We start from the raw sequence: 12,751 nt of genomic DNA on the forward strand, positions 1-12,751 counted from the left end.
TGTATTGTACTATTAATGTTTGGCTGATAAAACCAACTGTGTTTCCTATTTGCTCGTAGTGAATGGGACTCCAGCCAGCCAGCTCTCTACAGTAAACTGTATGAAATCACCCAGTCCAACTCCAGCCAGTCCAGGGAGCCTTAAGAAGGTAAATACATTATTTTGCATACACTTATGCACTATCATTACAACTCATGCTTAGTTAAATCTGCCTCGATCCTATTTTATTTTATGTTCATTTTTATTTCCATGTTGGATTATTTTTTATTGGATTATTAATTCCTTTAGACAGCCTTCCCTGTTCCAGCCATTGGTAACACACTCCTTATGTGTTCTCAGGAGAAGGACAGGGCAGGCACCAAACATGCAGCCTAACTCCACACAAACTCGCTCAGAGGGGAAATAGCAATGAGATATCTAACAATGGGGAATCACCTGAACGTTGTCACACACTCATACTTATTTGGCCACCAGAGCCATGTGTGAAAGCCCAGTAGATTTGTTTATGGAAAGCAACCTCTGCCTTTTAGTAGTTTTGTAATGATGAGTAGACACACTGTCTACTGTTGGAAATAGAGTGTACATTTTGGTCATTGAATGAGCATGCAACTCAGTGGGAGTTCGGGTTTTACTGTCCACATTTAATTTCATTTAAATTTTTTTGTGTTGTAAGGGGCTAAAGATGTGTGTAACCACATTGAAGTGTTCCAAATCCTGCTGCATCAGTTAATGAGGAGGCAGGGATAGTGTGCCCATGGTCAATCAAGACCTGTCACCAACCATGTAATTATGTAATTAACAAAAATCTCTTTTCTCTCTCTCTCTCTCTCTCTCTCTCTCTCTCTCTCTCTCTCTCTCTCTCTCTCTCTCTCTCTATATATATATATATATATATATATATATATATATATATATATATATATATATATATATATCTCCTCTACACTTTATCCAAAACAGTAACACTGTGCCCTTGTGGTGTGTGTGTGTGTATAGATTTTTGATTTCTGGCTCATCCTGGCAATGTTTCGCCTTTTCATGTGGTGCCAGTATGTGGTAGTGTAAACAAAAAAGTTGTCTTTTATATTGGAGGGTGAGTAAAAGACTGACATTTTGTACTGTAGCCAGAAGTTTTTCATGGAGTGTCTGGAACTTGGTCTTTTCATGCGTGTATACAGTAGGAAAACTTAGACAGGAGAATTTGTGGCACAGCTGCTGCTGAGTGATAAAACAACTAACATCGGATTATCCTAAAACTAAGTCATTCCCTGAGATCAAAAAATTACTCTTTGAGTTCATCCCACCCTGTTTCAAATTCACTGCACATATCCGCACCAGTCAGTTATCACTGGAAGAGCGCTCGAAGCAGGATGATCTCAGTGTACTTTGATCTGAGGAGGATTGCTTTACACAGTTCTCGCTGCTTGCCACCTCTCCAGAGGACAGATTTAAGCAGTCTGATGATCGAATCTAAGAAAGACAGAATCTTGATGGCTTCACAGCTGTCTGCCATATAAGTAGGTCACAGTATGAAAAAAAGCTCACATTTTGTGAATGGGGTAAGGAAGATGAAAAGCGTTCCTGCATTAATGCGTTGACTTCAGTACTGAATGTTCCTGTTTTGTTATTTGAGAGTCAGACACTGAGCTGAGCCTTAAATTTTGCATGGCCTCTGGCATTTATGCTTAGTTTTAATACTCCTACTTTTTTGGAAAATCTTTGTTCCTTTACTTGAACAAAGTGTGGTTCTATGCTAATAGTCTTTAGTGATTCTTTTGTTGTTTAATACATTATGCATAATACTGATTCTCCACATCTGCTCATTTGCTATACACATCAGTTTATTTGATCTGAACCAACACTGAATTTATGCTCAGCACTGAACTATTTATACACATGTATTAATCATGCTTATGCTAATATAAGTGAAGGAAGAATGCAAAAGACATTTTGATTTTATACATTTAACATTACATTTTAATGTAATGTAATTTTAACATTTTAAATGATAATAGTAATTTAAGTGGAATTCTCACAAATTAACTATTAACTGTTTGAAGTGGAAACTGTTACCACAGCAACATCTGATGAATGGAAAAATAGATATGTAAGGAAGAGTAGAGGGCAATAGGGCAAGTAATGTAGGATGGAGTGAGGCAAAGTTCTTTTAATAATTTCACCAACAATATGCAATTTATGTATAAAAGCAGGTTCTGTCTCAGTTTGGTACGCATTCCAGGGGGGTTATTTACAGTTCAGATTTTATTTCCCATGGTTCACTTTATTTGTAATCAGTTATAGTGATGGCACATCTTTGGTTTTCCCTTCTAATGTATTCTGTTAATTCGATCAGTGAAATAAACCACATTACTGTCTGTTGAGTTGCATGCTCCTCTCATTTGTGTGTAAGTTTCTTGTCATTCATTTTACAGTAATTGATTTTGAAAATTGTCATTTTATTTTAAATGTAAGGTTTTTGTGTGTGTGTGTGTGTGTGTGTGTGTGTTTTCTAAAAAATACATGTGCATCTGCCATCTGTGTGTAAAGAAAAGGTAATTTCATGCATGTTTTTATGGTTTTGTTATTCCTTACAGTATCATGAGAAACATCACACTGCACAAGTGGTCATCGATTTTTTTTTTTTTGCCCTCTTTTTCTCACACAACTGAGTTACATGTGATAGCTGTATTTGTTTTGTGCATGTAATTCTGTATATTAATTTGTCTTCATTTGTTTTCATTAAGTAATTTGGATTGTGTGCTGTTTTATCACATCATTTATTCCTGTTTCTTATTCCTATCAGTTCTGTCTTTTTGCTTTTGTGTTGTATATCTGATTATATTGGTGTGGTATATTTCAGGTGTATGCAAGTTTCTCTAGTCCAATGTTTGCTTTCTCTATGTGCTTTTCTCGAAGAAGACTGGAAAATTACTCGGTACAGTGTTATTGTAGCAAGTGTTGTGGTTTATCCTAAAAACGGAATTCCCAACAATCACAATGTTGGTCATATCCAATAATAAAATCAAGTAAAGGTTTCTCTTTTAATAGTTGTTATGCTAAAGTCATGAAGTTTGAGTGAAATTCTGACAAAATCAGAACAAACAGTACATGATGCAAATCATGGTTTAGTGGATTACTGGATGTTCTGACTGGATTAAAATAAATAATCTCTGGGCTCGGGAGAGAAATGAAGAAACAAAGATGAGCAATAAGGTTTGTGAAGAGAATTGTAAAGTCTGAACTTTAAAATGAAGGTGATATGAAGTAAGGAATTGTGTTTTGTGAAATAAACTTCAGGGTGACAGGAATTATTATTTTTACAATGTATATTATTTATTTGTTTATTTATTTATTTATAAACATGGATTTCTAAAACACCTTAATCATAATTGAGAATTGAGCCGTGCTGTGGTACAACCGATAACAGATTCTTTATGAGCTTTACTGTTTATCAAAATACAAGTAAAGGTAATATCACATAGAATGAGCTCAGTGGTTCTTTCATAACTGTCTACAGAGGCAAAGGAAATAATCATATTTGGCAAATGGAGAGACAGGAAACAAGACATTGTTTTGTATGGGCATGTACTCGCTTTCACACACAGATTACAGTTGCTCACTCTGACAGACCTGCAGTTTCCATAGCAACAGAGTTGTATTGCTGTTACTATGGCTTGTGTTCTCAATGAAATGTTACAGAATGCAATACTAATAGCAACTCTCTCTCTCTCTATCTCTCTCTCTCTCTCTCTCTCTCTCTCTCTCTCTCTCTCTCTTTCTCTGACCCACTCATGCTCTCCCTCTCTCTGTCTATCTCACTCTCTCACTCTCTCTCTCCCTCCCTTTCTCTGACCCTCTTTCTCTGTCCATCTCCCTCTTTCTTTCTCTCTGTCTTTTTTCTCTCTCTTGTACACACACACACACACACACACACATACACTCAAACAGACTTCACATACAACCACAATTCCAAAAAAGTTGGGATGCCGTGTAACATGTAAATAAAAACAAGGCAATGATTTGCAAATTTTTTTTATGGCCTTCTATAAAAATAAGACAATGTCTGGATAGAAGCATATGTTGCTCTAAATCCTGTTTATACCCTTAAGCACTGATGGTTCCTTTTCAGATATGTATTCATAGTTTCCATAAGAAATAATTAATTTAGATTCGTTTGACAGTTTTTGTCTCAGTCTATTTAAAATGAGCACCGTTTCTGGATCATGTTTTAATGTGGACTCTTTTTTGCATAACAAAATTTTTTATTTTATACAGCGTCTCAAAGTTTTTGGAATTGATGTTCTCTGGGCTAATACTGTTTGCTAAAGCAGTCACATGACCGATAACAGATCATGGTACATTTCTAATAATTTTCATCACTGACCCCGAGGGTCCAAAACTTAAAAAAGCCATTTTGCATCCTTTTTGCCTGTTCTTAGTCTCTCTCCAGCTCCCTCACTGCTGTCATGACAACCAGCCAGTGAGCCACCCAAGGGTTTTGCCTCAGCACAGTGTTGAGTCTTATATTTAAAGGTGAGAATAGCTGTGGTGACATAGATGTAGGAAGAACAGACACAAAATAGTAGTTGTAGAAGTAAATGCAAAGATATTGAGGTGAAACAACTGCCTGCAAAGTGCTTTAGAAATGTACATTTGCCACATAGATGTCATGTCATTTTTCCATTTTCCAACACCCATTGTAATTATGTGCAAATAGATGATCTTCACTGCTCTGCTTCTCTCAGGGCTCTGAAGAGAGCTGCTCTTCCACCTCGCTGACCTCTACAAAGGTCTGCATCCTGGATGAAGGGGACAGTGCTGTCAGTGATGGTATGAGGCTTTGACTACTTGCACCATTTCTACACATTACTGTACAAAAACTATGTTTAAACCATTTAGAATTCTAACTGAGATAAAAAAAAAGGCAGTGTATTATCCATTTTATAATATCATTTATTACGTCATATTTTCTTTTGCTTCTTATGTACAGTCTCAGTGGTGCAATGACAGTGTGCTTTAAAGGCAGACATGTCAGCATTTGCAAGCTGTTGATATGCAGTGAGATCACCTGTCTGCCATGAAGTGTGCTTATGATTTAGATGTAATGCCTCTTTTCCATGTAAAAGTCTTTATGTATCTTGTTATATTCTGATTAGCTGAGCCTGTGGAGGAGAGCACAGCTCCTGCAGTCCCAGCCTCCATTTCTGACCGCTACTCAGTGGGCCGAATGATCGGCGATGGCAACTTTGCAGTAGTGCACGAATGTGTGGAGCGCTCTAATGGCCGGGCCTACGCTCTGAAAATCATCAATAAAGGCAAATGCAGAGGAAAAGTGAGTAGGACACAGTAAAAAAAAAAATCACTATTTGCTGGTTTTACTGTACTAATCATGTTTTTTATGTATAATATTCAAAATATTCTTGCCATCATCACATATTCCACTAATCTCAAAGCTTTTTCAGAGTTTAGGTTAAGGTTTTATTTCCGAATTGCTTTTCTCTCCTAGGAGCAAATGATTCAGAATGAGGTGGCTATTCTACGGAGAGTTAAACATCCCAACATCGTGCTGCTGATTGAGGAGATGGACACATACAGTGAGCTCTACCTTGTCATGGAACTTGTCAAGGTGTGTATGTTGCACGATGCATAAACTGATCAAGTGTAACATTATGACATTATAACATTGAGACAGGTAAAGTAAATAACACTGATTATCTCCTCATCATGGGACCTGGTAGTAGGTGGAATATATTAGGCTGCTAATGTGAACATTTTGTCCTCAAAGATGATGTGTTGGAAGCATGGAAAATGGGCAAGCATAAGGATTTGAGCGAGTTTGACGAGGGCCAAATTGTGATAGCTAGACGACTGGGTCAGAGCATCTCCAAAACTGCAGCTCTTGCAGGGTCTGCAGTGGTCAGTATCTATCAAAAGTGGTCCAAGGAAGGAAAAGTGATGAACTGGGCAGACACAGCTCATTGATGCATGTGGGGAGAAAAGGCTGGTCTGTGTGGTCCTATTAACAGGCAAGCTACTGTCGCTCAAATTGCTAAAGAAGTTAATGCTGGTTCTTATAGAAAGGTCTCAGAGTACACAATCCATCACAGTTTGTTTAGTATTGAGCTGCATAGTCACAGACCAGTCAATATTATTCAGGTGATCATAATGTAATGCCTAAATTGTGTATCTTTTAGTGTTACTGTAGGTAAGAACCAATTAAAAAGTAACATCCAAGATGTAATATTACGTTTATAATATTTAAATTGGTTGTGTGAAATATTAACACTTTTTGTCCCTTTTCCATAATTTATTTTTAAACATATACACTTTAGCATTTCAGGGCAACATATAGGCTTTACCCAATCTATATGCTAGTCTCTGCAAATTTAGAGAAACAGGACAGAAAGGAGCACACAGATTTTCGAGGGCCTTTTTTGTTTGATGTCTCCTTTTGTTGGTCCTTACAGTACAGCTGGCTTGTCCAGTACTGCTCTATATAAAGCTCCTGCTCCACTTAGCGCTCTCTGTAAGGGGATTTTAACAATTTAGGCCACAGTAGTAACTTATTACTTAGTAATGTTATTTATCAACAGCAAGTTAATGTTAATGTGAGGTACAAACTAATAAACTTATTATCTTGTGCCTGCTAAATAAGCTTTGTTATAAAATATGAATGGTTAAAAAAAAAAAAACGTGTACTGTTTTCTGTTGGTTTGAAACTTTGCTGGTGCTAAATGTGTGGTTGTCTGGCTTGTCCACAGGGGGGCGACCTCTTCGATGCTATTACCTCTGCAACCAGATACACAGAGAGAGATGCGAGTGGCATGCTGTATAATCTGGCCAACGCTATTAAATATCTACACAGCCTTAACATCGTTCATAGAGATATTAAACCAGAGAACCTTTTGGTAAGAGGGCTGTTTAATTAATCTGAAAGCTATTTGAACATGTCCACTTTAAACAAATAATTGAAATAATAAATACATTAGAGTGAATCAATTGGAAAAGTAATAATTAAATGGAAAAAAAGCAGGTGGACAACTCACTGACTGTCAGATCTGTCCTTCCTGCTTGTTTTTTCCTGGAGCCTAGTGTGTGATCTCACTGTCAGAGGAGAGGAAGTGACACATGACTCACAAACTGACAGTCATACTGCACCCTGTGCAAAGACTAAATCGCTTCAAACACATGTCACTCTCAGTGTGTGAGTGTGTGTACCCTGGCCTTAGGACCCGATGATGATTAAGAGAGAAAGAGAGAGTGGTCATAAATGATGCAATTCAGCTAGAACATTATTCACAGAGAACTGTATGTGGGCATATTAGGCTCAAATTTTCTACCAAAATTAATAGCATGGCTTAGCTTTTATGACATAAAGATTTGAATTATGGTCAATTATCTAAACTATTCACTAGTTCCATAGCTTTTATGATTGTCGGCACATCTCCACTGTGGCTGTAAAATTTAATTAGCACAAAGTGAATTGGCCACTGAGTCACTGGCACTCACCTTATGTTGGTGGTAATTACATGTATTACTAACTTTGATACCATTGGTACCCTGGTGGTCTAGTGGTTAGGATTTGGTGCTCTCACCACCGCAGCCCGGGTTCAGCCATTAGGGTTGCACAAGCCGGTTCACTCTTAGTGCCGGTCCCAAGCCTGGATAAATGGGGAGGGTTGCGTTAGGAAGGGCATCCAGAGTAAAACGTGCCAAATCGAATATGCGAATCACGAATACGGATGATCCGCTGTGGCGACCCCTAATGGGAGAAGTCGAAAGAAAGAAAGAAAGAAAGAAAGAAAGAAAGAAAGAAAGAAAGAAAGAAACTTTAATACCATTCTCACCCCCCATGTGTTTATGACAGCAGCCTGTCTTTCTTCTTTAGCATAGTCAAACCCTCAGGTTTAAGCAAAAAGACAAAATAGTTCACTAAACAAATAAACACAAAAGGGGTTTACTGCTTAACTTCTTAATATTTACAAGAATATTTAAATATCCCTTAGGCTTTGATTTTGAAGTCACATTCCTGTTTGAAGTGTAAAACCTGTCCTCTTTAAACTGATTCAGGTGTACGAGCACCAGGACGGCAGTAAGTCTTTAAAGCTGGGAGACTTTGGCTTGGCCACAGTGGTGGATGGGCCACTCTACACTGTCTGTGGGACTCCCACTTATGTAGCACCTGAGATTATTGCAGAGACCGGGTAAGACTTTTCTCACTGATAACGCTTCTCAAGTCTGTGTAGGTGTGATGACATAGTGTATTTAGCAGTACAGCATCATTATATCCTTTCAGACTAATGACTTCTTCTTTCTCTCTCTAGCTATGGCCTTAAGGTAGATATTTGGGCAGCTGGAGTTATTACATACATACTACTGTGCGGCTTCCCACCGTTCCGAGGGTGAGATTATTGTGTTCTGTTTTATTTGGAAGAAATTAGGAAGTGTTCATTATATTATTTTATACTGAGATTTTATTTATTTATCAGACTTATTGTATCTTTCAAAAAGCTCAATATTAACACCTATTACACAAACTGATTGAAATGCGTGAATGTGGACAGACTGGTGTGTCCAAGCTGAGAATTTGCGCTCGATGTGGCGCATTGCTGGTTATCTGAATTATTTTGGATGTTGTTTTGTAGGCCTTCTGTTTAACAGAATTATGATGTGTGATGTGTGCTAGCCAGTGTAGGAAGTGTAATTGAGATGAGTTATGTAAGGCAGCAGGAGCAGCATAGCCCGCTTATGTTTTCTGGATATATTACAATTCATTAGTTCTTACTTTTTAACTGTGATTTTCTGCAATTTGTCTCTCTTTTGACAGGTGTGCAGATGACCAGGAAGCACTGTTTGACCAGATTCTGCTGGGTCAGTTAGAATTTCCTCTCCCATACTGGGACAATGTGTCAGACTCAGCCAAGGTGTGTGATTTTTTTTATTTTTTTAACCACTTCCATCATTCAATAATTATTTAGGGCGTCTAAATGCACAGTATATATATATATATATATATATATATATATATATATATATATATATATATATATATATATATATATATATCACTTTTAAGAGTTATTGCATATAAGGAATTCCATCAAATTCAGATGCATAAAACTAACTATAATATCTATGCTTATGTTTAAAGAATTTAATAATTAAAATCTTGTAGGAACAGCTCGGCAATCTGTTTTAGATGCACACTGATAATCCCCCCTCTCTCTCTCTCTCTCTCTCTCTCTCTCTCTCTCTCTCTTTCTCTTTCTCTTCTTTGTGTGTGTTTGTGTGTGTGGGTGGGTGTGGGTGTGGGTGTAAAGGAGCTGATTATATCCATGCTGCAGGTGGAAGTGGATCAGAGATATACAGCTCTACAGGTGCTGGAACATCCCTGGGTGACTGTAAGTACCTTATGATGATACTGCTCTGTAGCAAAATACAACCAAAAAAAAAACTGTTGTTTTTTACTTATATCATTTTAATTCAGTTTAATTCAATTTTATTTATATAGTGCTTTTAACAGTTTACATTGTGTCAAAGGAGCCTAGAAATATTTTCAATAATTTCAAAAAAGTGTGAAAACAAAATGCAATGATCTGCAAATCTCATAAAAACATGTTATTCATAATAAAACTTGGGTAACAAGTCAAATGTTTAAACATAATTTAAAAAGGTAATAATAATTAAATAATTTTAACTAATTATTAAAAAGAAGGTAATTTTTAATTTGCAAGAAAAGGCAAAATAAAATTTGCAACTAATTGTTAGTTAATAGGTTAATTGACTAAATGTCTGTAAAATGATTGGGTGTAAAAAGAGTATCTTGGAGAGACAGAGCCTCTGAAAATTAAACATGGACATATTTTCACCAATCTGCAAAAAACTGCAACTACAAAAGATTAGGAGAATCTATAGAAATCTCTGTGTGCACGGGACAAGGGCAAAAATCTATAAGGGGTGTCTGGGAGCTTTGGGCCCTCAGGAAGCACTGCTTTAAAAAACAAGTATGATTCATTAATGGAAACCTTTATGCTTCCATACAGATATCTCTTTAAGGGACAGAATTGGATATTTCAGCATGACAATGCTAAACCACATCCTGCATCTGTTATACCAGCATGACTATGTAGTAGAAAAGCCTGAGTGCTGAACTAGCCTGCGTGCAGGTTTTTTTTTTCAACTTAAAACATTTGGCACATCATGAAACAAAATATATGACAAAGAAGATTCAGGACTGTTGAGCAGCTTGAATTGTGTATCAAACATGAATGGGACAACATACCTCTCCTAAAACTCTCAGTCATTAGTAAAAGAATGGAAGATGCTAGATATGACCCTGCGCCAACTTTTTTGAGCTCTTGAGCAGCCATCAAATTCAATATGACCTTAAATTTTTATATTTTTATGTAAAATCTTTCATCGATGCAAAATTTTCCATAAAATGCTACATTTCTTTAGTTTGAACATATGATTTGTTTCTATGTCCCTTTGTAAATATAATGCAAATTGCAAATCACTGCATTTTGTTTTTAATTACAGTACACAGAATCCCAACTTTTTGGACCCGGGGTTATTTACACATCATTCAGTAAATAGCAGACATTAGATTTGACATTAAACTTTGTGTGACAAATGTGATCTTAAAACAAAAAACACTGACTTGTTCATTAATTTTATTCATAACTCACCCACATTAGTAAAATATCAGGTATCTTTCATTTGCACTATATAAGATTGCACATTACATTCACAGGATGAGGGTTTGTCAGAGAATGAGCATCAGCTGTCAGTGGCAGGAAAGATCAAGAAGCACTTTAACACAAGCCCCAAGCCCAGCAACCCCATGTCAGAAATGGATGTTATCACGGTGAGACCTGCTCTCGCAACAGCTCTGTGACTTGAAAGAATTAAATGATTACATCACATTATGTCATACAAGTAATTACACCGCTGTTCATGATTCTCAGAAGAGAGATAATTCATTTTCTATAACATCAATTCAGGCAGTAGTTTCTGCTGTAATTCAAATTACTCATAGCTCATATTTTCATGTTTATGCTAATACTTTGTGCCATATAATCTTAGATTTCTTATAAATATATTTAAACCGAATATAATCATTAATTTGGCAAAGTTTTTGTTAAGAGATGTATATTTGTAAAAAAAAAAAAAAATAAGGAAAATGTCAACAACAACCTGCACACTGCACATAGTTTTTGTGACGTGTTGAATGCTGTCAATAATTAAATCTGCACTGCCTTAGTATTGGATGTGGTTTAATGTTTAAAAATAAATGCAGTAAAGGTGCATAAGAGGAATCAAAAAGAGGAGGTGTAATATATTGTACTAGTTGTAAATGATATATTGTACACCTCAATTTCAGTGGCCTGAGCATGTCCTAAAACTATTTTCAACTGACTTGGGGTGTTATGTGTGAGAACTTGTTTTTTCTCTTTATAGCTCAACCATGACTTTGGCATCCAGAGATCAGGGTCACTGGACTTCTATCAGCACCCAGTGATGTTCTGGATAAGGTACATAATGTTTGACAACAGATGCCTTCTTACCTCTTTTGTTGTATTACTGCACTGTGATGCTGCGTCACTGTGAAAATGCACCCTGTGTACTGTGCCATATTTTAATACACAACTCTCTGGATGTTTTATCATCTGTTTATCAATTGATTTATTTCAAATTAGATTTTTGCTTGATGCTGTAAACCTTTTCCTTTGTTTGCAGGTTTACATTTAAATTTAAAGGTTTTTTTTAGCCCTTTTGGGAAAACCCTTAAAGATTCTTTGTAAAACTATAAACAGAAGGTTCCCAAATGACGGAGTTTAAAATTGTAAAATTTTAAATTGCCTTTAATCATTTATATGAATGAATGTATATGCATGTAATAATAATAAAATAATAATCAGGGAAATTGTTGTTTGCTTTGCAGACTGTGCACAGCTCTAAGCTCAATTGCTTTAAATTACAAAATGCTTTAAATTACACATCATCTCATATTTAGCAACACAAAATTATGAAATACAATCTTATGATATTATGGCATAATTTATTAACCCGTGCCTATAACAATTCAAATGCTTTCTCTGTCCCTCCTCTAGGCCACCACTCTTGATAAGGAGAGGCAGATTCTCAGATGAGGATGCCACCAGAATGTAAGCACAGAGCCTTGCACCACCCAGCCGTTCTGTAGCCTCCACTTTCCACTCTGGTCCTTTATCTATCTCTCCAAAAAATGTCCCTATCAGCCCACCATACCCACCTCCTTCACATCTAAACCTGAGTCTGAAGACTTTTCTGGCTGTTTCAGTGAGACTGTCTGCTCCCCCAGCTCCCCCTTCTAGGGTCTGAGTGAAGATGGTGAGTGCAGAAAGAGAAGAAGGGTTTATGAGGATTCAGAGTGTGGAGTGTGGAATTCATCTGAACCATTTTGGAAAGTGTGGACTTTGTTGCCCAACTAAGAATTGCGAGTAGTTTGTCAGAACTGACAATGAATTATTTGAATTGAATCACTTCATTAATTTATTTGTTTTGTTTTGGAGTTTTTTTAGTTAAAAGAAGTCAGCCTTAAACTTTCATCCGCTGATTTCATGTATCTTTGGTCCAGTCTTGCTGAATGTTCCTGGTGGTTTTGTGGATGGAGCAGCTAATTAACAGTTCAGTAACAGTAAATTGGTCATTTTTATTGAGAGATTATATGAAGCTGCAGAGCCGCAGGGACCTGATTGCTGCAGTCTGG

The 12,751-nt window shown here is 36.6% G+C and overlaps 1 protein-coding gene across 3 annotated transcripts in view; it reads left to right on the forward strand.

Moving 5' to 3' along the window:
• Positions 1-12,537, forward strand: part of dclk1a (doublecortin-like kinase 1a) — a 54,954-nt gene extending 42,417 nt beyond the window's left edge. Inside the window, exons 6-18 of one of the 3 annotated variants that reach the window (XM_046861110.1) lie at positions 60-148; positions 4,746-4,830; positions 5,157-5,332; positions 5,507-5,626; positions 6,762-6,908; positions 8,071-8,204; positions 8,325-8,402; positions 8,828-8,924; positions 9,321-9,401; positions 10,754-10,867; positions 11,461-11,534; positions 12,114-12,167; positions 12,323-12,537. In XM_046861110.1, the coding sequence (XP_046717066.1) occupies positions 60-148; positions 4,746-4,830; positions 5,157-5,332; positions 5,507-5,626; positions 6,762-6,908; positions 8,071-8,204; positions 8,325-8,402; positions 8,828-8,924; positions 9,321-9,401; positions 10,754-10,867; positions 11,461-11,534; positions 12,114-12,167; positions 12,323-12,356 (1,283 nt within the window). In that variant the 3' untranslated portion in view covers positions 12,357-12,537. Of the gene's footprint in view, positions 1-59; positions 149-339; positions 878-4,745; positions 4,831-5,156; positions 5,333-5,506; positions 5,627-6,761; positions 6,909-8,070; positions 8,205-8,324; positions 8,403-8,827; positions 8,925-9,320; positions 9,402-10,753; positions 10,868-11,460; positions 11,535-12,113; positions 12,168-12,322 lie in introns of those variants that run through there. The other 2 variants (XM_046861111.1, XM_046861112.1) reach the window with 2 other exon arrangements.
• Positions 12,538-12,751: the final 214 nt, after the last annotated feature.

Source organism: Silurus meridionalis, chromosome 11 (genome assembly GCF_014805685.1).
Source record: "Silurus meridionalis isolate SWU-2019-XX chromosome 11, ASM1480568v1, whole genome shotgun sequence".
Lineage (NCBI taxonomy): Eukaryota > Metazoa > Chordata > Actinopteri > Siluriformes > Siluridae > Silurus > Silurus meridionalis.